The sequence below is a fragment of the Microcebus murinus genome, chromosome 1, assembly GCF_040939455.1.
Source record: "Microcebus murinus isolate Inina chromosome 1, M.murinus_Inina_mat1.0, whole genome shotgun sequence".
NCBI classification, from domain to species: domain Eukaryota; kingdom Metazoa; phylum Chordata; class Mammalia; order Primates; family Cheirogaleidae; genus Microcebus; species Microcebus murinus.
Window position 1 is genome coordinate 29452001 of NC_134104.1, and position 26421 is coordinate 29478421.

At 32.6% G+C, this 26421-nt stretch overlaps 1 protein-coding gene across 16 annotated transcripts in view; it reads left to right on the plus strand.

Moving 5' to 3' along the window:
- The window catches only part of ROBO2 (roundabout guidance receptor 2), a 1246890-nt gene extending 1222385 nt beyond the window's left edge, over positions 1-24505 (plus strand). For 4 of the 16 annotated variants that reach the window (XM_076000825.1, XM_076000833.1, XM_076000829.1 and 1 more), the window contains 5 exons: positions 7660-7842; positions 10064-10237; positions 17045-17317; positions 19161-19361; positions 20662-24505. In XM_076000825.1, coding sequence (XP_075856940.1) covers positions 7660-7842; positions 10064-10237; positions 17045-17317; positions 19161-19361; positions 20662-20663 — 833 coding nt within the window. In that variant the 3' untranslated portion in view covers positions 20664-24505. The remainder of the gene's footprint in view (positions 1-7659; positions 7843-10063; positions 10238-17044; positions 17318-19160; positions 19362-20661) is intronic. The other 12 variants (XM_076000852.1, XM_076000867.1, XM_076000862.1 and 9 more) reach the window with 6 other exon arrangements.
- The last annotated feature ends 1916 nt before the right edge of the window (positions 24506-26421 follow it).

Below are 26421 nucleotides of genomic sequence, written 5' to 3' on the forward strand. Positions count from 1 at the left end.
TTCCACAGATTTTGTACTACGTGTTAGAGTTCTGCAAACACTGATGGAAGCTGGTTTACGACAGTGACGAAGCACCATCAGTGCCTGTGACTTTCCTCTGCATCACTTCCTGAATTGCACAATGCGTTTTGCATGAGCCCACTGTTCAGTTTTTCTTATTACTCAAGGGCTGGACTGCATGCCAGGCTAATTAAGATTTAAGAACTGCAGATATACAGCTGTGATTTGAAATCCAGATCCAACTGAAGGTGGCAGAGCAAAAGTTAAAATCTTTGAATGCAGAGAGCTGACTTATTAGTGCACTATTATGTTAAGCCCCTTTGCCTGAATTTCCAGCATAATCTCCTTCAGGGTAAAATTCTGCATATTTTTGCATATTTCACTAATGATACTGAACTCTTTTCCATTAGGAATGCAGTAAATAATTGCAATAATAATGAAAATATCAGCTATAGCCTATGTAGTTCTTTTATTAAATATTGTAATGTCAAAGATGATAAATTATCTGTAAATCAGAAGAATACCATTTTGTACTTTTACATGTTCACCTGTCACATGTTAGGCTGTGTAATGTGGCTGTAGTTCAAGCAAACTGAATTTATCCTATAGCTGGTATAAGGTTTATTCCAAATGAAGCTTTTATCACTAAAAAAACAAAGTCTGTTTTCCTACTTGAATTTGCTGCTTAATTACTGCTGTATATAAAAAACTCAGGGTGTTTATGTATGTGTTCCATGATGAGATTATCCTATGAATAATACATCTCCTTAGTAAAAGAAGTTGCACTCTACGCAAAAGTAGCCAAATATAACCCCTTCCATTTTTTTTTTCTTTCCTCTCCACAATAACTCTGTGTAGAAGAATATGATCAAAGATTTAATTTGCTTTCTAGGGATTGTGTGTGAGTGTATACAAGTATGTATGTGTGTATAAGGTGTGTGAATGTATTACAGTATGGGGTGTGTGTGTGTGTGTAGGGAGTGTTTGTGTGCATATAAATGTGTGAGAGTTTAAATAAGTAAGTGCATGCATGAATATATATGTGAGAATAGCCCTGAATTAGATGTACACAGGGACCCCAAATATTAGATAAATCAGCATGCTAATGAATACTGTTCTAACATGCTTATGTTTTCTTCAGACACTTAAGGCTAGTATAATGGTGCTAAATGAGGTGGACAATAAAACGGGCACTATTTCCATTGGCATTTTATATTTTTAAATGGTAAGTGCCCATAGAGAGGATCTCACCATCAGTTAGTTACTTTGAGTTCAAAATTTGTTTGTGGTGTAAGTAAATTAGTCATTGTGTTCTCCTGAAATTCCCTGGTAGTTGTTTTCATTTTCATGAAACTAATGACCATTTTATTGAACAAAACTAACAGTTATTATGTTCCAGTCTCTGAAACTCTGAAGCCAATCAAAATGATAGCTCAGTGATAACATTGGGATGGGCTATTGAGCCTGTATATAAAATCATGCAGGATTTCACATGGATATATTGCACTTAGTGGTTGCCACATTAGACAGTATCAGCAGTTAACAAGGAAAAAAACTCATCTGTATAAGCATGTTAACTACAAATTTTTTTATAACAACTAATTTGGGGGAATTTCTTAAAATTTGAAGTCATGATTTGAGAATGGAAGAAGCAAGAAGAGAGGAAAATATCAATATTTATGCATTTCGTGATCTCAGTAATGGAAACTATGTTTTTACAGTTCTTCTGTATTATTTATCTATTTCTACAACAAATGCTTAATTAAATACTTATTACTTTCAATCACTTGTCTAGAAATTTAGATTCAATAATAATAATAAGTAGCACATATATAGCCCTTAGTAAGTGCAAGGTACCTTTCTAAGCTGTGGCCTGTTTTTTGTGTGACCTCATGAGCTAGGAATGGTTTTTCATTTTTAAAAAATGTTATAAAAAAAATAAGAAACAAGCAAACAAAAACAAAATATATATGACAGAGATAGCAAAGCCTAAAATATTTAGTATGTCACTTTGTAGACAAAGTTCGCTGACCCTTATTCTAAAATTTTAATGTATATTTATTTAACCCTCACAACTGTATTCTTATTCTCTTTTTACAGATATATAAATTAAGTCATAGAGGGATTTAAAGCCTTTTCAAGGTCACTCACCTGATAAGCAGCAGAATAATGTTCAAAATCAATCAGTCTTATTCTAAAGATAAATTGTGATGATTCTGCTCTGGAAACACCCAGCTTTCTTCTAATCTCTGGAATTAGTATATTTAAGAGGAAATTAATGTTCTAGTATGTTTCTCAGTATGTAGATCTGTGTGTATGTGTACACATATGAAAAAACATGTACTTATACAAATATAACAGCAGTCCCAACATTTTTGGCACCAGGGACCAATTTTACGGAATTTTCCCACAGATTGGGGGGTTGGCTTCAGGATGATTCAAACACATTACATTTATTGTGTGGTCAAACTTTTCTGCTAATGATAATCTATATTTGCAGCTGCTCCCCAGTGCTAGCATCACCACCTCAGCTCCACCTCAGGGCATTAGATTTTCATAAGAAGCATGCAACCTAGATCCCTCCCATGCACAGTTCACAGTAGGGTCCATGCTCCTATGAGAATCTAACGCCACCACTGATCTGACAGGAGGTGGAGCTCAGGCGATGATGTGAGTGATGGAGAACAGTTGTAAATACAGATGAAGCTTTCCTCCCTTGCCTGCTGCTCACCTTCTGCTGTGTGGCCCTGTTCCTAACAGGCCACAGACTGGTACTGGTCCATACCTCAGGGGTTGGGAACTACAGAAATACAACATACAATTTTATCACTGGAAACATTAGTCTTCGTTGACATTTAATCAAGGTCAAAATATTAATTTTTAGATGACTTTTATTATTTATTTAGTTCTCTGTTTAGTTATAGTCACCCATGCTAACAAAATTCAACTTTATCAGCATTTTGGGTAGGGAATCTCCTTTTTGTGATTTTCATTTTAAGCTATGCTCATAATGTACACATATTTGATTGTAATAAAATATAAAAGATATTTTTATTACGGCGAATCATGCTCTGTTTTGGGCTAGAAAATAAACATACAGGATTGTTTCAGTCTTCCAAAATTCACTTCTAATATTTCTTCCTAAATGCCAAACCTTTGGATAACAGGGAAGGAGAAGCCTTTAATACTTCTTTCTGTAACTTCCATGGTGGTAGTCAAGGGTAATTGTTTCCTGAATTTAATGACACCACCAGGAAAAAAGAAACAGAAGGCAATAGAAGAGAGTGCAGGAGGAAAATGTCCTCAATGTGTAGCCAAGATTCTAACTGCCTCAGTGATCACAAAAAGTAAGACTGAGAGTGTGTGCTGTTAAGTGAAGCAAATGAAAGTTCCCTTGACTGCTGGACCCCACAAGAATACCACGGCTGAAAGGAAATCATGGCTCTATATTTTCTATTTTATTTTTTTGGAGGTTTTTACTGGAACTCCCATACCAGATCAGTATGAAAACAATAAAACCTGGCAGTCTCAGCATCTGACTCGACCACACAGATTTTACGGCCTTGGCTACTAAAAAGTTTGACTTGAAGCTTTGTTTTTTGCTACAAAAACTTAGGGAAAATAATTTCAGTATTAAGGAAAATTTCAGGGATAATGCTAAAATAATTAAATCATTTTCTTAAACTACCTTGACAGCTTTTAAGTCTTTAAAAATAAATTACATATATACTTCAAAATTTAACAGGTACAAAGAGGGATATTGTATGTGCAATTTTTTTCTAAGTGAAACAAGTTGTAATAGGCATTGTATGTCCCAAGGACAAGATATTTTTAATGGCTTGTTTTGCTTTGCATATATATTACACATTCCTTTCTCTCTGAGTAATATAGTGGAATTGTTTCATATTCAGTATATTTGAGTGAAAGAAGAACTTCTGTAGATTAGACATGTTTTTCTACATCAAGACATAGGTCAATATTTGGATGGATCTGTCTAAAGATATTTACAGCTGCAAATTTTACTTAACAGGTAGTTAGGCAAATAGCACTTAATAGGAAAAGTTCTTGGATTAAATATTGACTGAAAAAATGGGGGACAGTTAGTTTTTGTATCCCATAAAAATGGAAATGTAACAATTAGCAGGTCATGTTATAGAGAACAGACTTTACTCTAGCTTAATGGATCTAAGGATAAGCATTTATCAGCAAGGAAGGATTTAGCATAAAATGACATGTAAATGAATTGATGACTGATCATAAATTAATTTTAGTGCTGAAGATGTAATAGAGACACAGCAAGATGCCACTTTATCATGGTATTTTACTACTCAGTAACATTTGAGCAACAACTTAATGTCCTATGTGCAGTTCTTCTTTAACAGCTTTAATAAATTTGAGATTGTTTTTAGTCTTTCAGCAATTTTAAATCTGAGAAATTTGGAAAGACTGGAATTGTAAACACAAATAAATTTGGCTATATGACATAAATTTGTTTTTTATTACATGTTTAAACATGTATTGATTATGCTTGGGGCTATCACATGTCAAATTGGCATAGATTGCTTGTAACTTGCAAAGAATCTCTAGCTGAGTTGTTTTAACCTGATATTCATTTTAATTTTCATGTTTTTACTTACATTTATGTCAAAAAACCATTTATCACAAAATGACTTACTTTTCAATTCATGAATTAACATTTTTATTTGTTTAGTTGTCTTTTTATTTCTTTCTTTATTTCTTCATAATTATTTACCTAAATCTTCAGGTCATTCTTCATGTTTATATCTAAAAAAAAGAATTGGTAGCCAATGAAAGGTAAAATCAGTAAATGTTAAATAAATTTTAGCAATTTCACAGGAAGAATGATAATATATGTCATTTATTTTTTTATTCATGGAATGTGGCCAAATATCTTAAAAAATATTTTCTACAAATGTGCCCATTCCATATATCTTACCCAAATTGAGGGAAGGGGTTGTCGACAAAGGCAGAGAGACAAAAGGAAAGAGAGGGAAAATTTCTTTCTGTTTATGATCCTTGCCCTCCATTTTGAAGGCAAACACAGCTATACTAACATGAGGCATTTCCCTCTCATTAGCTTGAGACATTAAGTTCCCCATTGCCCAATGTGCCAAATATCTATGGTACGTGTATCTTCAACTCTGAAGAGTCTATCTAGTCTCTTTTCTCTTACAGGGAGTACAAAAGAAAGAATAGCTGATGTTCTTTCTATATTGACCAGCACCCACTTCAAGCTGTATCTTCCATGTTACTCTCTATTCCCAGAAGGAAAAAAGGCATCAGGAAAAAACTTCACAAATAAATGAGATTTCTAGGGACATGCCAAGGAGTATTAAAGGTTGAGAGAAAATCTGAGCAAAGACACAAAGGCATTTAATTCAAAATGCCCACTGTTTATTGAATTTCTCCTGCGCACTATCACTGTATGGGAAACATGAAAATGAATATGAGATACTTTCTAATTTCCAGAATTCCACTGTCTAGAAAAAGAAACATATATATGCAAAAAACAAAGAGAATATATAGAAATAACTGATATACTAACTGTATGCATAGTATTTGGAAAACAAAGGAGATAGGGAGATTGACTCTCCCTGGGATACAGTAGAATCAAGGTTGTAAAAGAGAAGGCATTTCATGTAGACTTTAAAGTTGAGCAGTGGTTAAGAGTTGGTAGCAATACAGAGGTATGTCCAAAGAATGGGAAGTGATACTGTATATGTGGGGCAAGGAGCCTGCACAGGCTGTCAGAGTGAATAGGGCTACAAAGGTAGGATAGGCTAGATATTGAAGAGTCACAAATACCTGATTAGGAGTTAGGATGTGGTATCGATGAAAGAGGTAAGGCTTTAAACAGAGCAACATAAGTGTTAGGCAAGTGATTCAGAAAGATAATGTAGATAAAAATGAGGACAATAGAAGAAACTAGAAAGAAATAAGAAAGAGTTTAGGAATAAAACTGGACATGAAGAATAAAGAGATTCTTATTTGGAAAGTGAGAACAGATGTTTAGAAATACATAAAAAAACACTTAAATGGATTGGGAGTGAGCTTTTAAATGTTTTAAAAGTATCATCAGTTTTAGAATTTCATTTTCTTTTGTGACCCCTCACTGAAATACTTTGATTTTTTTTTCTTATCTACTGTAGCATTATATTGCAAAGCCTATTGCATCAATTCTTCTTTCAATTTGGGCTGTTGGTCCTTGACTTGTGATTATTAATCCAGAAATGATTCTCTCCGAGGAGGCTCAGTTGCTGCTGTTATCTCAGCTTCTTTGCAGTGGCCTGTGTCAAGGGAATTTGTCTGGAAAGTAAAAAGTGTATCTCTGTGCTTTTGGCAAATAGAATCAAAACTCTATCTTTCTTTGCTACACTTAACACCCTTTTAACTTCTCAAATCATTCTAACCCCATCAGTTTCTGTTTTCTCTGTCTCGAAAGTGCATGAATCCATGTTATTGCATCCTGGCACCTCGACTAAAATTACAAACACTGCATCATGGCAACACTCCTAACTATACTGTTGTTTCTTAAATATTGGAGAAAAGGAAAAATAAGCTTCAGCATTTGACTTTCAATTCTTTCATGTAAATATATGTTTGGTTTATGTAGAAATCTTACATTAACTTCTTATAAATACTTTTTTGTCATCCTAACAAAATTCAGGATAAGCAATAGTTTGTTGTGTCATGAATTAATAATATGTAAACTTAAATAAATATTATAATATTAATTTTAGTAAGCAGTAGCTTAAGTTTCCAATGTGCCTTTGTCTAAGAAAAATTGTAAAATTGTGAATGACTTGTTAGAAAATTAAGAATTAAGATTATTTCTCTGTATCTTCACAATTTATAACTCTCTACAGATAAAGCTGAAGTTCTTCTGCTCTATTGCTAAGTTGCACTTTGCAGAAAAATCCACATTAATACTTCTAATATTCTTCATAAATTTTATGTTTAAGATAAATATTAATACTTAAACAGCTGGAGTTCTTAAAATCATTAAAAAGTAAAGAAAGCATTAATGAGCAGTGACATTAGTAGACCTTTTGTAAAATACATTTTTCTTATGTCCTGAGTTAATTGCTTTTATAGTTTTTTTGTTTATGAATTTTTGTTGTTATTTCATGAGTACTTAAGTGTTTGTTTTAAAATCTTGATATAATTGTAGCCCTTCTACAGTAAACAGGTATAGTTTTTATTCAGATTACCATTGGAGTCTTAAATTCAAAATATAGTCACACTATTTCTTCAACTGAGTCTTTGACAAGTTTAAATACACTATTTACTTTGTTTCAATAAGTGTTTATTTTTTAATTGTAGCAACTTAAAATAGAGGTAACAATTCCCTTTTTGAAAATGATCGTGTAATAATTTAAACAGTTTAAAAAGTAAACAATATGGAACATGTTTTGTTCACATGTTGCTAACAAATATAGGTTTTAAATGAGCATCATTCTTCTGCAATAAGAATGTTTAAAACATGGGTGAGGCTTGCATTTGGCTAAAGAAGTCATGATGAAACCTCAAGGAAGAAGCGAGGAGTTGAGATAGCCTACTTGTTCATTAGTATAGTTTGTGCAAGCAAATGAGATATCCAGTATATACAACTCATTGGACAACTACATTTGTTTTTAGGTTCAATGGTAAATGGATGGGGCTCTGCATCTGATGAGGATCGTAACTTTTCTAGTCATAGATCTAGTGTAGGTAGCTCCTCAGATGGCTCCATCTTTGCCAACGGCAGTTTTGCACAAGCACTGGTGGCAGCAGCAGATAAAGCTGGTTTTAGGCTGGATGGAACCAGCCTTACAAGAACAGGTTGGTAGACTCAAAGTCAACACTCTTTGCATGAGAGAATCTTGTCCTTTGGACACTGAACTTTTTCTCTTCTGTTCTTTCTTCTTAGTGAGTCTGACTACATAGGGCTTTGTTTAACATGCATGAACGCAGTTTGAATGCTGCACTACCAAAACTCTCTTCTGATGCTAGTTTTGCAGAGCCAGAAATAGACTCCTATTCACCACCTTCTATCTTTTATTTCCTTTTTTCTTCATGGCTCTGTTGATTAATTGGAATATGCTTCCTTTTTATATTACAGCAAAGCAGCAACTAAGATTGCCATTAAATATTCAATAACTCATACTTTGCAAAATACTCACATAATCAATAACATACCCAGTGATTAAAATTATTCAGCTTCTATTTCCATTACTTTTCTTTGCCCCATCTCCTTCTACAAATGCATTTTCTGGGAAGGCTTCCTCAGCATGGGGTGAATGGGTCTAAGGCTGTTGGTCTAACAGTTCAAATGGCTGATGATCTTATTAATTGTTTGGCTGTTAAGATTTTAATGCAATAATTTATTACTTGTTTTAAAGGATGCTAATTAAAGATAGACCCACTGCATTTGCAAGTTTAGTGAAATAATGACTACATGTGTATTGCTTTATAGGGTAATTTAATTTTGATTTCCAAGAGTGATAAGTAATAATATAAAAAGACCAATGTGTCATTTTTCATGTGCTGCTCATTCCACAGAAAAGAAATATGGGATTAACTCTAATAATAGTTCAGTAATTTGCAATCATTTATTTTGCTGAAACAAAGTAACTTTAGCATAATGTATGCTCTTATATTTCTGTGTGTGCTTCTTAACTGCACATATAGGAAGATTCTAATTTATGAATTAAACTGAGCTACCTTACAAAACAAACGCAATCATTGCATTTTTGAAATCTTAATAGTGTTCAGCTAGTAAAGAAAAATGATTTTGACCCTTCACTAAACTCTCAGGTTATAAAAGTGAGTCTTAGCAGTTCTCTGAATTATACCATCAATATTTCTTTTGAGCATGCATTAGGTATCTTCAAAAGAAATAAAAAATATTTTTCTAAACATTGCAGAGGTTTATTTTTCATATAGCATCCAAACTAAAATATGTTGTAATATAACTGTTATTTGAATTTTCTTGCTTTATAAGGCATAAGTTGGAAACTTTATGTCGCCTGAGTGCTTTTTGTGGCATTAGCTGTAAGCAGAGGAGTGAGAAATTGCAAAGAAACTAATAAATTAGAAGGCATAAGTGCATTTCTTGCATGTATGCTAATAGCTAATAAAGCATTAAGCAATATCATGTCACATTGACTTAAGAAACCATAACTACATACAATAATTTTGTATGAAATGAAAACATGCACAGAAGAATAAATACATGCACATAAACTAGGCCTCTCACTATAATAAAATGGTATTAAAATCATAAGTTGTTGAAATATTATTGGCTAACCTTTTCCCAAAATAAATTTCCCTGTATATGTACATTCAACCACAAGAATAGGACATAGCACATTTCATTTTTTTCAGTGAGAATTTGGAGTCTGCACAGATACAATAATATTCATCAGAAAACACCTATTGCACTTTGGATATACAAGGTGATTTTAGCCTGCTATCCTCTACACTGACGTTATTGAATTTCTGCCAAAAGAGATAGAATTCTCGTGTATGTGCATAGGTGGTAAGGTCAATTTAATATATGTGTCTGAGCAGACCTTTCATGTAAAATTTCAAATGTAATTACTATATGATATTTTTCTATGCTCGGAGAGATTTTGTAAAGTTCCAAGGGTGAAATTTGATAAAACAAATAAGACAGTACACATTTTATTTCAGAAATAGCTTCTTTAATTTTAAGAAGTTAGAGCTGTATAAATTTTCACATATCTATGAAAATATCACTAAAATCATCAAGGTTAAATAAAAAATATAATCAAGGAATATTGAGTTTTTGATCAGTGGATTTGTTTTATGTTCATTTATTTGAATTTTTTTAGTGTGTAGGATGTTGTTAGCTTGTTAAAAATTGGACAAAATATGTGCAGCTGGGTATACATGTTCTACAGAGATGCGCCAATATTTGGTATCTTCAAACAGCATCTCTAGGTAGATTTACAGGCTAGTCTTAGGGCAGAAATACAAGACAGAACCAGTATATTATAATGACATTCTCTATACCCTATTCCTTTTGTTTTCTTTTTAGGAAAAGCCTTTACCTCCTCTCAAAGACCTCGACCCACCAGCCCATTTTCTACTGACAGTAATACCAGTGCAGCTCTGAATCAAAGTCAGAGGCCTAGGCCCACTAAAAAACACAAGGGAGGACGAATGGACCAACAACCAGCATTGCCTCATCGAAGGGAAGGAATGACAGATGGTAAGTTTCTTTCCTTTACCCTTTTCTCCTCATTGAAGAGATGTGCTCCATGCAATTATTAACTTAGATTAAAGTAGTTATGGTAGATTAGTCATTGCCTCATTACATAACAAAGCAGACACCTAGCAATCAATGTGGTCTTATTTAAATAAAACACCCTCCTTTTGTTTTTTAACCATCTGGAGTTATTTCTATAATATCAAACCCCAAGAAATATATGCCATACCGCTTTTCATTGTTGATTTTTTTTTGACATTGTGGTATCTTTTATTAATGCTTTATAGTGAACATTCCACTTTAAGAATAGGAAAGAAAACATGAGCAGCATGTCCACTTATATTATCAGAACTTGTGTGATATTAAACTACAGTATCTTACATGGCATTTCATCTTTGGAAAAGAAAAAAACCTTGAAATGAATTGGTTATATTTTAGTGTCATGACTTTTAGAGCTAAAAACATCCCATAGGTCATGTATTTGAAGACTGTCATAAGCTGTTGGATTGCTATAGCAAAATAAAGTTATGCATTGCATAATGTCATTTCAGTCAATGACAGACTGCATATACCTTGGTGGTGCAATAAGATAATATTGTATTTTTTATTGTATCTTTTCTATGTTTAGATAAGTTTATATACACAAATAATTACCGCTGTGTTACAATTGCCTACGGTATTCAGTATAGTAATGTGCTGTACAGGTTTGTAGCCTGGGAGTAGTAAGCTATACCATATAGCCTAGGTGTGTAGTTGGCTAAACTATATAGGTTTTTATAACTGCACTCTATGATTTTTTCACAATGACTAAATCAAATTTTCCAGAATATATCCCCATTGTCAAGGAATTCATGACTGTACTATATCCTAGGTAGCTTATAAACAACAGCAATTTATTTCTCATAGTTTTGGAGCTTGGAAAGTCCAAGATCATGTCCCTGGAAGATTTGGTGTCTGGTGAGGGTCCACTTTCTGGTTCATTGATGGTGCCTTGTCATTGTGTCCTCACATAGTGGAAAGGGCTAGAATCTCTTTGGGATGTGTTTTATAAGGGCACTGATCTCATTCATGAATACTCCACCATTGTGACCTAATCACCTCCCAAAGGCTCCACCTCCCACTACCATCACATTACAGGGTTGGGATTTCAACATATACATTTTGGGGGTACACAATGATTCATAGTAAATATTTTTGGCTCTGGGCAAAAGGGCTTTGTCACAACTACTAAACACTATCACTGTTGCATGAGCTTAGCTATAGAAAAAGTAAAAGAATGAGTGTGACCAGTTTCCAATAAAACATTATTGACAAAATAGGCAGTGGCTGAATTTGGTCATAGGTCACACTGTGCTGATCTATTTCAAACATTCTATTTATAGATTTATAGATGATCTATTTCAAACGTTCTATTTATATATAACATCCAATCTCTGAATATTTGCTTAAACATTGCTAGTTTCAGGAAACACAATATTACTAGAAGATGTTCATGTTCAATTATGAATATTTCATGGGCTCTACAGAGCATAGTCTATTTCCCATATTTTCTACTTAATTTTCTATCTTTTAAAGTATGAATAAACATATTTATCCTTAAGTTTTATCCTAAGGATAGATAACATAATGTATTTAAAGTGACTAGTATAATGTCAGCCTCAGACATTGCCCCTTCTTGGCATTATCCCCCACAAGCACACAAACTTTATCGTAAGATAGTTCTATTAATACTGAACACCAAAAGGATGAACTTAGGCAAATTGCACATTAGAACTATCTTGGGATCTCTTAAAATATACCCTAGAGATTCTGATTTAATTGTTCAGGGGTGAAACCCAGTTATGAGTATTTTTAAAGCTCTACAAATTAATCTAATGCACATCCAACTTGAAGAAGCTATGCCCTAGTTCCTAGCACACTTATACTAATCATTATAAGACAGAATGAAGCTTAGTTGGAAAAGAGGAAATATATTTGTTTTTTATTAGTTTGGGGGAATGAGTACCTTGTCTGACAGCCACCTTTGTGCTTTCTTTGGTCATCTTACAATGCCAAGAAAACTTAAAAAGCCAAGCATACTTTTTCTAAAATCTTCCATATTTACTTATCTTTTTCGCTAACTTTGTTTTCATTGGGAAGTGTTTCTATAGAATACGAAGGTTAAGGGTACAACCAAGATTTTGATTCTCTATAAATAAATATCCCATGGTGAGCAAAAATGCTCACCACTGCCTTTCTGCCTCAGATATTCTGAAGATTAGTTGAGCACTTAAAGCAGTTTGTAGTGTTGCTCTTATTTTCTCTAAATAAAAAGCACTACTCTCACTGATAAGTTATTTATAAATCTAAGAATTAATAATTTTATATATATTCCTGCTCTGAATATTGTGGAAAGAGAAAAAAAATCTAGGTATATATTTTTCTGTGATCTTTCTGAAATGTTTGACGATCATATTCCAAATATGTGTAAGACATAATATATAAAACAACAAAAAAGGAGATATTTTTCTACCTAGAACACTTTTGTTGCAAGCTTTTTTAGAATGTCCACTTAATGCAAGCTACCTTCTAGTTTAAAGCATGATCAATGTATTATTTATCTTTCTAAAAAACAGATAGGTTACTAAATTTTCAAATGTGCCAGCATTCCAAAAAGGTGTTATGGGTTATGTGCTATTAGTAAACCATACATTTTGGAAGTAGTGATATTGCAAAGGAAATTTCACCCCACATGTCTTCACAAGTGTTTGATCCAGAGGCATTTAAATTATGATACAGTGTGAAGACATTTATTTTGGATGGCATTCTACAGATTATCCTTAAGAACATTGTTATATTACAGCAAATCATATGCCTTAGCATTTATATGATATGAATCCATATGTCAGGAATACTATCATAACATTTATATAAAAATCAACTTGTTCTTTTTGGGAAGGTTGCTGCTTAGCTTTTAGTGTATAGACACTAAAACTTTTGCATTATGGATTTTACAATAGTGTTGTAGGGATGTAGGCCTTTTCAGTATTGGGATACCATTATTTTCAAGATTATACCTTTATGGGTTTTGAGTGAGGAGAAAACAGAACATGATTGGTCACTGGGACATTCTAATGGCAAGTGGCACGTCATTTCTCATATTTTATCGACAAGAACTCTGTCATAGGGTGTCAAACTTACTACTGGGGTGGGAAAGTAATCTTCCCTGTGACCAGTAAGAGAACAGTGGGAAATGTCAGTCTCTATCTCAAAGGCTATGCAAACACACACACACACACACACACACACACACACACACACACACACATCTTATTTTATTATTAATTTTTTTTGTATTATGTCCTTTTTTAAAACAATTTCAGAATATTGTAGGAGTACACACACACATTTTAAAGAGAACTCTTCTTCCTTATATAAAGTCTTCCCTAAGCAGGCATTGTTGAATCCACATCTTCTATTCCACTTGCGTAGTAAGTCAAAGAATACCCTTTGAAGCCGATACACTGACCAATGCTGAACAAAGAAGGCAGACCCCTACCCACTGATTCATTTCTCTAGATAATTTCTTTTCAGCCTGTCCTCCCTTGTCTTAGTTCGTTATACCCTCTTCATAGAAAGGGCTCTTCCCCAGCTCTGTCATATGTTAGCTTTGGCCTTTGAGTATATTTATACGTTTGTTAATCTATTCACTTAAATATTTATTAAGCATATATCATATGATAGACAATGAGAACCAAACAGACAAAATTCCCTGCCCTCTTATATTCTAGTGAGGGAAGATAGATAAAGACCAACATAAATACATAAATGAAAGTATAAGGAAGATGGTGATAAATACTATGGGCAAAAAAGAAAGGGGAGGAAGTTGAGAAGTATAAGTATAGGGAGGACATATTTTTATGTAGGGTGCTCAGGGAAGGCCTAAAAGAGAACGTGACATTTGAGAAGAGACTGGAAGAATAGAAGTGAAAGAACAATGCTGATGTCTGAAGAAAAACATTCCAGGAAAAGAGAACAACAAAGGAAAGCCTGGGGCTTATTTGATAAAAAGGAAAGGGAACAGTATGACTGGGGCAGAGAGAGCAACAAAATGGAATATGAAGTCAGACAATCAAATAAGGGACAATGTTTGTAGGACCTTTAATCTATTGTAATGACATTGGCTCTTATTTTGAATGGGCAACCACTGGAGGGGTGTGTGTGCTTGTGTGTTTGTACGTGTGTGTGTGCATACATTTGTGTGTGTAAGGCAGAGGAGTGACATGATCTTATTTATATTTTTATAAAAAATGTAATTCTAGTTGTTGTATTCTGATACACAAATTGGGGCAAAAGTGTAAACACTGAGATCTTGTAGTAGATCTTTCACAACATACGGAATAGATAATGGTAGTTCATATCAAGGTAGAATCAGTAGAAATGATGAGAAAGTTTGGATTCTAGAACTGGAGTTAACTAACAGGATTTGTTAATGAAATTAAACAGAGGCTGTAAAGCAAGAAAATCAAAAATTATTCCAAAGTTTTGACCAACTTGTAGAATGAAATTGCCACTAATTGAGAGAAGGAACACTATAGATGTAGCATATTATATAGAGGATAATCTAAAGCTCAGTTTTAACATGTAAAATTTGAGCAGCAATCTAAACATCTAGGCGCAACTGTCCAGTGTGTCTGAAGTTCATGATAGGATAGATCCAGCTGGTGATTTTCAATTCTTTGTGCCTCCTTCTTACCTAAAAAGGAGAGATAATAATGGCACCTATGTCATTGGACTATTGTGTGCCAGATAATAACTAATCCTCAGTAGACCACTAAGAGACTCTGTTGTGAATTGATTTAGTTGAAATGAATCAACATAGAAATGAATAATAAATTTAATTTAAGCAAATGTATTTGATTATATACTTTTATTTTTCTATAACCATTCTTAATCCCATGTCTTTTTCCAATTTGCTTATTTCAATGTTCATGCAATGCCTTTTCTTCTTAGAAATATATAAACTTCAAGTATGTTACTTAATTATGAAGTATATAATTTTAGGTTAAATTAAATATGATAATAATCAGAATTTTAGCTGGCATAAGCAAATGCCATTTTGGGCATTTAAAAAATCAAGCTGTTCTGATGGAGGATAAAAATCAATGACAAGATAGGTTATTTTGGAAGCAAATAAAATAATTTCTCCTCATTGGCAGTCTAAGTTCAATGACTCAATGAAATAATTAATTTGCATTTATAATAATGTATAGTGAAGGAAGTCAGTACTATTGAATATGAAGAAGACACCAAACTCATTGGATTATCCAACAAACAGATATCTCAGTATTAGATTAGTTCTTTATTTTGGAAGAATTGTTCCAAACGCAACTTTATTTTCCCAGAGACCTTGTTCCCTTCAATAATTAGCAATTCATAATCTTAGTAAAGACATACATAAGAACTGAGAATGTTGACCCAACTTAGAAACTCTCAGCGCAGATGCTCAGGAGACCATCATTATCAGTTCAGTGGAAGATAGTAGTATTTTGCTCTTGAAAGAAAATCTTTAAAAGGAGTAGCTTAGCCTTCCAATAAGGAAGCTCTCTTTTGTACGCAAGAAATTTATACTTTTCTCTTCTAAATTTCACAAAGGGAATATAATTAGAAACAAAAGAAAGCTTTTACAAAACCGACATGGGAAATAATTGCCTATTTTATGCATAACATCATCTATTACTGAAATAAATGTATATTCTATATAATCTTTGGTTTTTATGAACAAATAATAATATTATCAACACCCTCATGTTTAACAAAGAAGTTTGCAATCATGTGCAAGAAAAATTAGAAGAAAACAGTCCAAATTTATGTGAATAAGATTTCAAAATTTTTAGTAATTTCAGAACTAATGTATAGTTAAAGGTAAAAGAAAAGATTCTGATTTCACAATTTAAAACATTAAACATATAAATGTATCATGATCTGAAGAGTTAGTAAAAGGAAAATGAATAATTCATACTTGAACTTCTGATTTTTTTCATATCCGATATTTTTAAAAAAGCTTTTCTGAAAAATAATCTATTCTACTACACCTCAAATTTCCATGATGCATTTAATATAGCACCATAAAGCATATTCAATCTGTACTCTGAACATTGGTTATTGCTTATTAAAATTAATACATTGGAAGATTATAATATATTAGTTGTAACTCATTAGCTAACTCATGAAACGAACAGCCAGAATTGGTTGTCAGGCAGAATGTTAATTGCATTTAATAAATGTTAGCTTAACCCGTTGACTGTTGCTAAATGTGCCACATACATGGGTAAAGGCAGTCATATGTTGCGTATGATACAGCATATAGTTCTTAATTTCCCGAGGGTGACATTTCCTATGGAGATTGACAGAAGAGTTTTTGTTCTACATGGGGCCTTTTGTTAGCACAGCTTCTAGAATTTCTAGTGATCTTATTTTGTGTCATGGTATTTCTACTTTAGGGAGGGAGGGTTGGACAATGGATTGAATATAAACTACGAACTGCCCTTTACACCTTGAATAATAGCCTCATTGTACAAATGGAAAACACTTTACAAGTTTAACAGTTGAAGAAAACCCGTCAATTTTATATTAATGATGCTGTGGCCAAAAGATAGCAGGGATATCAGTAATATGTATTTTGGAAATAAATAATTGACTTTTATTTTCCCCAAATTTATTTTGCATGGGTGATACCTGAATGAGGGCAAAGGTTTTCTTCAACTTGAACTAAAACCTGTATTTTTCATTAAATATTAGTCCATTCTAAACATTATTCAAAATTTTTAGATCTTCCACCACCACCAGATCCCCCACCAGGTCAGGGTTTAAGGCAGCAAATAGGCCCGAGCCAGCATGCTGGTAACGTGGAAAACTCAGCAGAGAGAAAAGGAAACTCTCTAGAGAGACAACATGCATCCAACTTAGAAGACACAAAGAGCTCATTGGATTGTCCAGCTAGAACCTCCCTAGAGTGGCAGCGACAAACCCAGGAATGGATAAACTCCACAGAACGCCAAGAAGATATACGGAAAACCCCACACAAACAAGGTGTCGGATCAGGTGTGTTCTGCATAGTCCCAAGAAAGTGTGGACTGTTACCATTTTTTTTTCTACCAGGTATTTTAGAAATGGCAGCTGTTTAAGAGCATCTGAAATACTTTTGCCTTAAATTACTAATTGAAGGTAGAATTCCTTAGCAGAGCTCACCAACACATGCCTTAAGGCTTATTCCAGTGGCGATTATTCTTTAAATTAACCTCTCCATGGAGTCTTTTTCTTTAATGTTTTTATGATTTTTATTTAAAACGTTGTTAGTTCTTTAGTTAAATTTTTTGTTTTCCAAATTGAAGGAAATTTTCCTCTCATAAGGTATCTATAAGCCCACGAGACCTACAAGTTTCATCTATAAAAAATCAAGAGACAATTTGGTTTTTTCATTTTAATGTTTATATTGAATACTTTTAAGACCACTAAATTTTATCTCTGATGTCAGTTTAACTAGTTTGTTCATTTTGACTGAGGTAACCAGTCATTTGAAAGAACTCACACCAGTCAAATAGATGAATTAATTGAAATTACAAAGTTATAAATAATTGCCTAATCACAGAATCCTCACATTAGATGAGGTTAAGCTGAGTTTTCACTTTCACCAACTGATTAAATTTGGTTGATTGTTAACTCTTGAATGGGAAATGCTCTTGTTTATAAATTAAGCTTCCTGAAAATGTCACAAAATAAATTTAGTGATTTGTGGTTGGATTTTTTTTTCGGGGTTGGGGGTCTTTTATAGAAATGCATTTTCTAGGACATCACACATTAGGATTCATTGAGTATTAAAACACATGCAGATACATACATACAACTTTTTAAAATTTTTCTTATTCATTTATTCACTTAGAGTTACTCTTTTCTAGGTATATCCTATCCTCATGCATTTTTTATAATTGCATTTTGTCACAACTTGGTGCTCAAGTTTTTGGAAAATGTAATTTGTACAAGGGCCAAAAGATGACAATTTCAATATCTAGACATAGTTGAAAGGTTAGGAAGTTTACACTGTTCAGTCTGTTAGAGAAAAACCATATGATCCTTATCATTAAAGACAATCTAAAGAGAGAAATAGTAAATTTAGTCAGCATTATTCAATGTTAGCCCATACCTGGAAAGAAAGGGAAAAACAGAGGGGCTAGGGTGGAAAGGAAGAGATAGAGCCAGGAGAATAAAGAAAGAAAGAAAGAAAGTTTTAAAGTATTAAGTAATTATTTAGTAATACACATCTTGAGTTACTTGTAGACAGACTATACATTAAAAGAATACTAGCACCTTATTTATTAAAATGTGCTAGTTTCTTTTTTTCCTTTAAGGAAATACAAGCCTTTCAAGTAATGTATTTCCATCCCAAGAAACAACAGAAATTTAAGAATTGAATTAACTTATTTAATTAACTAATATATAGTTCTTTATCTAAATCAATTGAGAAAATGTTGCCATAATGTCAACTAAAACAAAAAACATGTTCCTTCAATCTTAATGGGAAAATTAAATTGGAGCCTCATTGAAATGAGAAATTATGCTCAGATATGCTTTTGTTAAGCAAACTATGGTTCATTGTATGCAGCTCTCTTTTATAATGAATTTAACTTTTGCAAGTAATGTATAACATTGTATACTTATCCCAAGATCTCTTTTAATTTAATCCTGCTTCAGTTCCTATTATAGGAAATGTTGTTTGCACATGGAAATTCCTTTAATATCTAGGCCTTATTAAACCTCTTAATTTTAATTTCACTAAAGAATCAAATGATAAAATAGCCCATTCTGAGTTTAATATCTAAGAGTTAAGTTTGTGTTTTGCCCCATGTTTCTGTTTAACTTAGCCCTTTGCTGTTTTTTTCTTTTTCAGAGGAGGCCTTGGTGCCCTATAGCAAGCCCAGTTTCCCATCTCCAGGCGGCCACAGCTCATCAGGAACAGCTTCTTCTAAAGGATCCACTGGACCTAGGAAAGCTGAGGTATTAAGGGGAGGCCACCAGCGCAATGCCAGCGACCTTCTTGACATAGGATATATGGGCTCAAATAGTCAAGGACAGTTTACAGGTGAATTATGTAAGTGCTTTAGGTCATTTAAAAGGCTATTGTAATTCAGAAAGAATATTGAGCTAATAACATTGCCATATTAAATTTCAGAATAATAGAAAGCTTGCTCTACTATGAGAAAAAAAATCAATTATAATTTTGAACAAGTTTGCTCATAACATGGCTATTTATTTATAACAGTCCATGAAACAAACATTTCTGCTATTTCAACTTTGATATAAGCTATAGAAAAATTATTTTAATTTAGGCAATTAGTCTTAATACTTAAATATCATTAAATTAAATATGGCCCACTTTGTAGTTTTTCTGTGCCTTTTTAACAGAGCACAATAACAAAAGGCAAACATATTAACCTTTCTGTAGTTTTAAAGAACCACCTAAGGAATGACTCATTCTCTAGTTGCTCTTCATTTATTTAATTTTTAAATCTGGATAGTTAACTTTGAAGATATTATCTTTGATTTTTAGTTAATTTGAAATATTTTTATTAGAATAACATCTTATAAATAGGTATATATTTATTAATAAAGAACTGGAATAGGTTGTTAGTATAACCAATCTATTTTCTAAATATAAAAATACTAGGTAGTAGAGAAAGTTAATGTCACAATAAAAAACATTGTGCTCCTTGTGCTAATTTCATCAGGAAAGTTACCAGTTTAGTTTTTAATTGTTCAGATTATTTGCTGAATATTTTCAATTGCTTCTTCAAATTCTGTTAAAAAAGCATTTCTGGGAAAATAGCCCTGGATTCTAATATTCTCAACTACTTAACTGGTTATGGGACATGAGAAAGTAAACTACCTTCCTAATCTCTCTATTTGCTCATCTAAGAAGTAGCATTACCATCATCTACATATTACAGACTGGAGGATTCCATGAAATGATGAAAAGAAAAATAATTTCAAAACTGTAAAGTTCTTTGTTGATGTCAGTTGTCATCATTGTTGGCTTTTGTTAATCTAATTATTATTAAGATTTATTTATAATTGTCATTTGATTGATAGCTACCTGGATTTTTCTTTAACATTTATTTTGAAAAACTGATAGACTCACAAACTCACAAGGGGTACAAAAATAAGTCTACTTGGATTTAAATTTCCAAATTCTATAGTGGTTTTTTTTTTTTTTTTCTGTTCATCTCCAAGTAAAATTACTTAAATTCACAAACTCGCAAAGTCTTTCTGATGACCTTATTTTCACTCATTACCTTGTTGCTTTGCTTTTGTTATGCTGATTAGGATAAAAGAACACTAAATAATTTAAATGTCAACTGTATTTCTGATTTTTTTTTTTTATCTTTTTTTAGAGTAACTGAGAGGAGACATACAAAGCTGCTCTGAAGGACCATCAGGTCCAAACTCATGGAAGTGATGACACTAAACAGTGCAATGAACAATTTCTTTATTTATGTACTATTAAAAGAACTGTAAATGCAATGTAAAGACACACAGCCACACATATCCCACAGATATTTTACTTGTGTTCTTCTCTTAAGTACACCACCCACCTTAACTCTTTCTTGTCAGGAGTATATAAAAAGGAAAGAAAACAAAATTCGCCCTCCAGGAAGAAAAGGATTTTCCTCTGTATATAATTTCTTTTGCATTGCTATGCAAGCTCACTCTTTTTAGCTCTGTTCATATTATTGTCTGTTCTTATTGGTCTGTTGTACTATATGTGAATTAATAGGCTGTGGTGCCATATATTAACTTTTAATTGTGTAACTTTTATGTTTAAATTTTGCACTGCAATTTTATTTGGTGATAAGCACAAATCTCTACTCCTCATGACATGAAGAAAAAGACTGAATGTGAAGGGAGTTTCTGTACTGTAAGCTAGGTTGGATAATGCTGGTTGTAACCAATAATGTTAGATGGTTTTCAGTTGGGGTGTAGAAATAGGAAGATGCAAAGGAACAATGGTGTTGGCAAAGTCTTCTTTGAACATCAGGGACTGAGTCAAAAAAAAAAAGAGGTGGCTTTTACTATAGACAAAAACAGGGGTCAAAAGAAGGAAGCTTAAGTCTTAAGACTGAATATGCGTTAAAATACACAGGTAGCAAAGTTGAACTAAACTTGCTAAAAAAAGAAATTAAAGTTTTATTTAGAATCAACTTTATCTGTCATTGTAATTGATCCATCTGAGAATTGCAAGAAGCAAAAGGAAATTAAAGTGTTTCACAAGAGCTGTATTTATATTACAATTTTTAAAGAAGCATTTTCTGAATTATCATAATTATTCACTCTGATTCATTAAGTCAGAATATAATATGAAGTTCCCCAAGGAAACTAACAAAATGAACTCTAGAATATCTAGCAAATAGTTAAAGAAGCAATTTTTGTTAGGGCATACTCTGGCTGATTCCAAATATAAACTCTATTGCAATATCTTGTTTCATCTTTCTAATACATGTACAGTACACACTAGAGGATAGAGCTGCATCACTTAAATTCATTACTTTTTAAAAAATGCAGTCTATATACAATTTTGTGTTTTACTTGATTAAGAAGTGAAGTTGATGCCACCAGATATATAGCCAAATTGTAAGTGCTTAAAAAGCAGTGCTCAGAGTATGTTCAGTTCACAGTAAGTAGATTTATTGGGATAAATATTTTATGGTACATTCTCAGAAATTGGCTACCAGCTAAAATAGGTTTGACCCATTTTGAATGAGTAAATTGAAAAGAAAAATTAAAAAGGAGAAAAATGCATGTTTATACACTTTTTAAATAAAACCAAACCTTGTAAGTGGACATTAATAACAGTGTCCTGCCTCATTTGTTTTCACGACTTTGAGAACAAGAAGTTCCTGAACATCAGTCATGTATGCTCAAAATAAATGTGACTTTGAAATATATGTTAGCTACTGTACATGTATAGTCAGTCAAGTAGAAAAGTACCTTCCTGAAATTCCCACTTGTGACATTTTCCCATGTGCTTCCTACACAATCTTAAATTATATTTCTGTCTATACTTTCTCATAGTTTTCCTATAATGTATTCAATAGTTGGCACTTCTAAAAATATTCAGTGTCATAATCAGGATCAGCTCTAAAATATGGGACCCCTTTGAATGACAATTCATACTCCATGAATTATTGGCTCAGTCACCAATTTATGTCATGTTGTTACAGCAAAGGATGACATAATTAAATGTTTCCATCTATTTTATTCCCTGAGACTGCATCAGGACAGGCAAGTATAGAATGTAATGTTCTTTATGGGCTCCAACGACTTCTTGGTGCCATGTAGTTTGTTTCGACACTGAAGAGAACAAGAATTCTGAGACATACTTTTTAAACCCTTTATCAACTTTCTACCATCAGTGCCTGAATTTTAATGCAGTTTGGTTTCTCTGGGGAAAAGAAGCTGGGAAAGTGAAAAGTTTCTGCAAAGTATGAATACATACTGATTCACAACTCTAAGGTGTGATGAATTTAAATTTTTATTTACACAGTTCCCTACTTCACCTCTTTCTATTTAAAGGCTAACAAATTTTGAAGAGGTTTTATTCATTTGTATTCTCTCTTTAGCTCCTCTATCACCCAATTTAGCTAAAACTTTGGCTCATTACACATATTACACATAGCCTTTGACCCCCAGTAACTGGTAGGTATAGATGATAAATAAACCAAGACTTTAAAAATGAAGTATTTGTATGCAGAGAACCTTAGGAATAATGTGGGACGTGGTATCCCACCTTCCTGATTGATATTGCTATGTTAGATTATGTCTAAGCAGACCTTTTGGTCACTTGGAATGTTCTTATAGAATGAATAGTCCATGTTGCCTGTTAAATCCAGTTTTAAATAAATTGAGTGGTCAAATCCTGCACCCAAAATACCACCCTCAAATTAACAGAGGGCAAGATAACATGCTCTGGCTATACAAATGACTTTAGAAACACTATCAAAAATCAAAAACCTTCATCAACTTGCTACATATAAAAAGCTGCTAATCAATATGTCAGAATGTCAGCAGAAGAATATAAACATGTATAAAAGCCACCATAGTTTAGCATTTTATAAATTAATGGGATTAGAAAGTCATTGAGCTCACTCTTCTGCATCTAAACAGAGGCCTGCATAAGCCATTGAAAGGAAATCTAAGTGGAAGAGAATATAATCTTGTCTAGCACTCATAGGCAGTGCTGCTATGCAGTAATGCCTAACACAAGCACAGGTCCATTCATAACAGGCAAAATCTCCTTTGGGAATATAGATGTATCAGTGTCTAAACTCAGGTATGCCAGTATATGCAGGTGGAGTTGCCCTATTCCTTGTCCAAATATTTACCATGTGATTTTTAAAGTAAGGTTAGATAGTACAGGAGTGTGAAAACAATTGATTTTGTCACAGGAGTTTAATCCAGTTGAAGGGAGAGTACAGAAACCAACATGTAAAATACCATATAATCAAGGGGAGTAAAACCATTGCAAGTTTACTTGCTTAGAGTAGCAAAAGCGATTTAATGGTGTTCTATGTCACAGTTTAATTCTGGGATTTTATTTTCAATGGAATTTGACTGGAAAGTTTGTATGTGCTTTGGTGGAACACCTCCCAATTTCTATTCAATAAATTTATGTAATTTTCCATTGACAATATAATTATAACAATACCAACGAGCTCTAAATTGTGGTTTATCTTCACCACCAGAAAGTGATTGTGCACTGGTATTAAAGATATGCAGAACCTTAACATTCACTAATTTGTTCATCTACTTCTGTATATTGTTCATGGAATATACATGACAAAACTTGGTGTAAAGCAACATGTCTTTCCACATTATCTTAGAGGTGAAGTTACTTTTGTTTTGCTTCTCAATGATGTGTACTTCAAATGAAACACCATACATTTTTTAAAACAACATTCAATTTACTATTTTTTTTTAGTCTCATAATTTCAAAAGCATATATTGTGACTTTAAAGTGTTGCAAGAAAAGGGATTCTGTGGCCGTGGTAGACTTTTTATACTTTGTTTTATAGATGGATTTTTTTAAACTGTAGTTTGTTTAAGTCACCAAACAGCGTCCAAAAATCTTAATGTGTTTCATTTGATGTTCGTAGATCAGCAAAGAAATTGGCATAAGATTGGTCAATAGTATTGTCAAAGAATTGTGTATTGTGTACTCACTGGGAAAAAAAAATAAAATATATTCACATTTCAAATTTGTAAAAAAGCCATTTATGTAAAACAAACTTGCCTGTAGATAGACCCAAAACAGACCATTCTGTTACTTTTAGAACTCTACATTCATATTTTGTGACCACAATTTCTCATTTGGTTATGGTTGACCAGTACTAAATAGGAATTGGTGTCAACTTCTAGCAGTGACTAAAAGACACTGATGAAGAATATAACAAGCATTTGAAATTATAGACCCCTCTCCATTAACCCTACTTTCCAGATCTCTTACCTTCCCCCAACAATAAAGACCTTTAGATAGATAAAACACAAGCATCTTATCTACACAATTACTTAATATTACCTTTAAAAGTACATGTTAATATGACAATTGGAAGAAAGTAGATAATATTTCTTAATTACTTCAGAATAGCTAATTGTAAATTTATGTTGGATGTTTTTATATTGGATGTTGCAAAATTATTTCAGGGACTGAGTAAAAAAGAAAATGTCCTATTTTATAGCACTTCATAAATATTTTATTCTTTTTCACTGCCAAGTACAATTATCAGATCAGATTTTATCCCCAAATAAAGATAAGTAGTTTCTATGTTCTTTAAAATATTAATCAGAGGAAGAGTAGAAGAGAAAAAGAAAAAATAAAATTATTAAATTCTGAAACATTCATTTAAAAATATTTTTAAAACACATGGCAAATTAATACATTGTATAGTCCCATTTAATTTATATTAATAATATGAGAATAAAATAGTATTAAAATAATTACAAATGAGGTCACATTAATATAATACAATGATGCAACATAATATACGTGGTTAAAGACAAAACTTTGTCCTAGGGTATCTTAAGAGACTAGTACTAGTACTATGTAAAATACACTTTGAGAAATACTCCCCTAGAAACTCCTCATTCTGCTCCAAGATTCAATGCTAGTGTCCCCAAAGGGTTTGCATGTCATACCTTGCTGGGGTTTCTAAAAAATCAATATTAAGTTACGAGAAAGAAACATTTGAATCTCAGGTATTTTCTGAAGATGATGGAAGAAATGTACAATGAGAAATTAAGTCATTAAACTATGTTTCAAGACCTTAATTGAGATCAGTGCTCAGACTCTAGCAACAGGTAAGATTGCATCATATTGTTTTACTTTTCCACAATTCTTTTTGTGTACTGTCAACTCTTGAAATCATTAAGCTAAATCAAAATGTGAAAATACACCCACTGTCTCCCCCCCCACCATAGTTCCCAACTTGCAGAAAAGACTAAATATTTATTTTTTTAAGACTACTATCTGATTATTACGAGCTTCTACTTCAAGTGAAGCTTTGCTGAAAATAATAGTGAGTATCACAAAATGTAGGAAGAGTAGGCTTATAATTTCTCAGTAAGATAATATTAATATAAAGCTAAGTACCAGTGGAATTTGAAATATAGCTAATATAGCTAATGAGTAATGATGAAAATTCACATACTCTGAAATGGCTAAATATAAAACTACAAAAGAGAAAAAGAAGGATAATAATTTCATGAACTTTTACTGGCTATGAATACAAAATAAGATAATACTGTTATGAGGGAAATTAAAGTAGAATGTGGAAAGTAAGAATTTAAATTTACTTGGTTAATTTTGAGCTATGGTAGATTGATGCAATCAATAAATTTAAATGCCCCAACAGAGGTGATTTGAGAACAGTTGCAGATGGGTAATGATTGTTCTAACAAAAAAGATGGAAAAGGCAAATTGGAGGCATAAAAATAATAAGTATTCAACTTAAGAAAAGGGATTAAAACATTTTCAATAAATGTGCAAGCATTTCTTGTGCAAGTAATTATCCACAAAGAATTAAGACCCTATTTTCATCAGTGTTGGCAATACTAATTTTTTCAGGCATTTTCATGACATTTTAAGTATACAACTATAC